Raw genomic sequence first — 4357 nt, forward strand, 5'->3', positions numbered from 1 at the left:
ATGTTAGTGTGCACAAAGTAAGGTCGCTTTTGTACCAAGAAAAAAAAATTATAATTTACGTAGAGTTGAGTTTAACACATCCTTCAACTCAACCGGTTTCGAGCAGTGAGAAGGTTTTCTGCACATTGTCAAGAGTGAACTGAAATGCAGGTGTTGTTTTGATGGCTTATATAGGGATTCCTGCTTCGAAATTCCATCCTTAGTGGTCAAGGCGCCGCCCGAGGGTGGAGACCATTAATCCTGGGAGGTAGTAGCCTCTGCCTAGCCGGCGTGTTTAGTGGGATTATTGGCTCTGGTTCTGTCAGGATATAGTCCATGTTTTGACCTTCGGCTGTATCAGTCCTGTCATGGTTGTTATTGCCTGGACTATTGTTGGCAGTGGACCTTATGTATGTTGGCAATAAGGTCCCTTCTTTTGTGGTGTTGAGGTTAGGTCTTTGTTGTTGAATGAAAAGAGCTTTCATTATCCTGAGACGTCTATTGTCAGGGGCACGGCCGATGATGGTTACACTTTTCACTATCTGCTCCCTTGTTATTTTGAAATTATATTTTTCTAGGCAATGCATTTTTATTGCACCCTGTTGCACGTGGCATGATAATCTCTTAGAAAGACCCATCGTTGTCATCCCGATGTAGGTGCTAGGACATTCCTGGACAGGGCATTTATATCGGTACACTACGTTGGTCTTCTTCAAGTCATCTTGCATGACAGGGGCAGGGTTGTTTTTCATTATTAGGTCTCGTGTTTTTGCTGCTTGGTAATTAATTATGAGGTTGATTTCGATATCCTCTGCCATGGCAAAAACGTTGTTTTTTATTATATTTATCATAGTCCTTTCTTCTTCTTTGTAGTTTACGCTCATAATGCCTTTATAGTATAGATTTATTTTGGCTGGCGTGTTGGTATTATCAGGGCCTTCATTCCGGTATAATTTTTAAATTTTTTTCTTGATCTGCCGATTAATGCCTTAATTCGTGAAGCCATCATTCACCAGAATTTTAGTAATTCTGGCAAGCTCCTCGTAGGTGCCTCTCCACGAAGAACAGTGAGAAATGGCTCTCCGAACAAAAGCCTTAATGGTGGCAGTTTTATACCGACTAGGGCACTCTGTCACCATTTGTTGGTTTCACATACACCGAGGTATTAAAGCTATTATTGCTTGTCTCTACAAGGACATCAAGGAATGGGAGACGTCCTTGTAGGCTGTGCTCGAAGGTGAACCTGAGCGAGCTGCATTCCTCAAAAATTCGGCGCAGTTCTTCTATGCACTCCACATTGGCCGTTTTTAGTAAAGTATCATCAATGTAGTGCATATAGAGGTCTGGTTGGCTGATTTTTCGAAAAAAAACTCTCTCCTCGACTACTCCCATATAAAAACTAGAAAAGAGGACGCCTAAAGGGGACCCCATACCAATGCCATCTTTCTGAATATATATATGGCCCTTATGTGTAGTAAAAGAGGCTTTCTTGTTGCATATTTCTAATAGTGCACAGCGAGAGGTCTCGGGGATGTTGAGAGTGGGTGTGGTTGTATCTCTATAGACTCAGTCCATTATGAAGTCTATTGTTTCACTCACGGGAACGTTAGTAAATAGGAACTCGACATCCATGGTGGAAATAACTCTGTCACTTGTGAAATTTTTCAGTTTTCCCAGGAATTCTGCTCATGATGTCACAATATTTATTGGGAATATAGGGTGTAAACAAGGTGTTCAGTCTGTATGCAAGCTGATATGTAGGGGCAGGGTACATTTCCCATATAAGTAGCCAAGCCCAAAATCACCTGAAATAGGTGGCTTATGGACGGCGTTGGTGGCAGCAATCACTTTCAATAAAACCTGCTTAAAAGAGAGTCTTTTCCCGAAATATACAAATTTTAGACTGTATGACCCCTCAGCACGTAATGACAAGAGGACCAGTGCTTTTAGAAGATCCCTTCTTCGCCGGCGATTGGATACTAAACTGCATGAAAAGAAAGATCTGTATGCACGACTTGCTCACCTGCATATTGAATGGGCTGAAATCCAGAACAACGCCATTGACCAAGCACGCCCTTCTGAAGGGGGTCCTGGATACATTGAGAGAGAGGAACAAGACAATCTAGACCACAGTGTCATTGTCGAGACTGATGAAAGGCAACCTGATGATAATGATCCACAAAGGAATCACCTTACCTACCCGGAAAATATCTCTTACCTCCTCAATAAACTTAAAGAGAAAGACCAGCGAAATCGGATGAAAACTGTAATAAGAAAACTAATTAATATCAATGGAGGAAAACTTAGGATCCCAGAAAAGAGGCAAGAATATGTAAATCTCACGAATTACGTTCCTACGCATGCTCAAGAAGAAATACTATGCTTAGGCCTTAGTTGCCACTACATGACCAAATCAAGACTAACTGACAAGAGATTAGAAATCGAGCTCCTCCTTGACACCATCCAAGAAAATGAACGTAGAGGTGCCCTAAGGATGACTGATGCCCTCCAACCCCTAATCTTGGCAGAAGCCCTCACTGACCATGGCCAATACCGGAGCGGGATCATTACGAAGGAGATGAGAGATGCTGCCAATGCTCTTTGAATGCATGAAGGCATCAATGTACGCCGTGCAGATAAAACAGCTGCCTTCGTTTTCAATAATAGAGAGGAGTACCATGAAAAACTAGATCGGATTTTGGCTGATGCCTCAAAATTTGAACACTTGTCCAGAAACCCCACTGAGGATATCAAGAGGGAAGCAAACCGGATTATACAAAGCATTAATGCTGCTACCAACGCCGTACATATGCAACCTATATCAGGTGATTTTGGGCTTGGCTACTTATACGGAAATGTAGAAACACACAAGCAAGGGAACCCTCTCTGGCCTATTATCAGCCAGTGCCCTGCCCCTACATACCAGCTTGCAAAGACACTGGACACCTTGCTCACGCCCTATATTCCCTATAAATATTGTGTGACATCATGAGCAGAATTCCTGGGAAAACTGAAAAATTCCACAAGTGATGGAGTTATTTCCTCCATGGATGTAGAGTTCCCATTTACTAATGTTCCCGTGAGTGAAACAATAGACTTCATAATGGACCGAGTCTATACAGATACAACTAGACCCACTCTCAACATCCCCGAGGCCTCTCTCCGTGCACTATTAGAAATATGCAACAAGAAAGCCCCTTTTACTACACATAAGTCCATATATATATTCAGAAAGATGGAGTCGTTATGGGGTTCCCTTTAGGCGTTCTCTTTGTTAATTTTTATATGGGAATAGTCGAGGAGAGAGTTTTTAAAAAAATCAGCCAACCAGACCTCTATGTGCGCTACATTGACGATACTTTCGTAAATACGGCCAATGTGGACTGCAGAGAAGAACTGCGCCGAATTTTTGAGGAATGCAGCTCGCTCAGGTTCACCCTCGAGCACAACCTCCAAGGACGTCTCGACTTCCTTGATGTCCTTGTAGAGACAAGCGATAATACCTTTAATACCTCGGTGCACGTGAAACCAACAAATCTTGGCCTATGTCTGAATGGGGAGAGTGCCCTAGTCGGTATAAAACTGCCACCATTAAGGCCTCTGTTCGGAGAGCCATTTCTCACTGTTCTTCGTGTGGAGGTACCAACGAGGAGGTTGCCAATTACTAAAATTCTGGTTAATAATGGCTTCACGAAGAAGGACATTAATCGGCAGATCAAGCAAGAAATCAAAAAATGGTACCAGAATGAAAGCCCTGATAATACCAACACGCCAGCCAAAATAAATCTATACTATAAAGGCCTTATGAGCATAAACTACAAAGAAGAAAAAACTATGAAAAATATAATTAAAAACAATGTTTTTGCCCCGGCAGAGGATATCGAAATCAACCTCATAATTTATTACCAATCGGCAAAAACACAAAACCCAATAATGAAAAACAACCCTGCCCCTGCCATTCAAGATGACTTGAAGGAGACCAACGTAGTGTACCGATATAAATGCCCTGTCCAGGAATGTCTTGGCACATACATCGGGATGACAATGATGCATCTTTCTAAGAGATTATCTTGCCACGTGCAACAGGGTGCAATAAAAATGCATTGCCTCTAAAAAACACAATTTCAAGAAAACAAGGGAGCAGATAGTGAAAAGTGTAACCATCAACGGCCGTGCCCCTGACAGTAGACGTTTCAGGATAATGGAAGCTCTTTTCATTCAACAACAAAGACCTAACCTCAACACCATGCAAGAAGGGACCTTATTGCTGACATGCATAAGGTCCACTACCAACAATAGTCCAGGCAATAACAACTATGACAGGACTGATATAGCCGGAGGTCAAAACAAGGACTATATCCTGTCAAAACCAGAGCCA

General features: G+C 42.3%; 1 protein-coding gene across 1 annotated transcript; it reads left to right on the forward strand.

Annotated features, from left to right (window-relative positions):
* The first annotated feature begins 3225 nt into the window (after positions 1-3225).
* On the forward strand, positions 3226-4092 carry LOC137652858 (uncharacterized). The gene has a single exon (XM_068386251.1). The coding sequence runs from the start codon at positions 3226-3228 to the stop codon at positions 4090-4092; it is 867 nt and encodes a 288-aa protein (XP_068242352.1).
* The last annotated feature ends 265 nt before the right edge of the window (positions 4093-4357 follow it).

This window comes from Palaemon carinicauda, chromosome 14 (assembly GCF_036898095.1).
Source record: "Palaemon carinicauda isolate YSFRI2023 chromosome 14, ASM3689809v2, whole genome shotgun sequence".
NCBI lineage: Eukaryota > Metazoa > Arthropoda > Malacostraca > Decapoda > Palaemonidae > Palaemon > Palaemon carinicauda.

Coding starts and splice junctions, on each gene's coding strand:
- LOC137652858 (XM_068386251.1), top strand. CDS start 3,226: ATGGGGTTCCCTTTAGGCGTTCTCTTTGTTAATTTTTATATGGGAATA.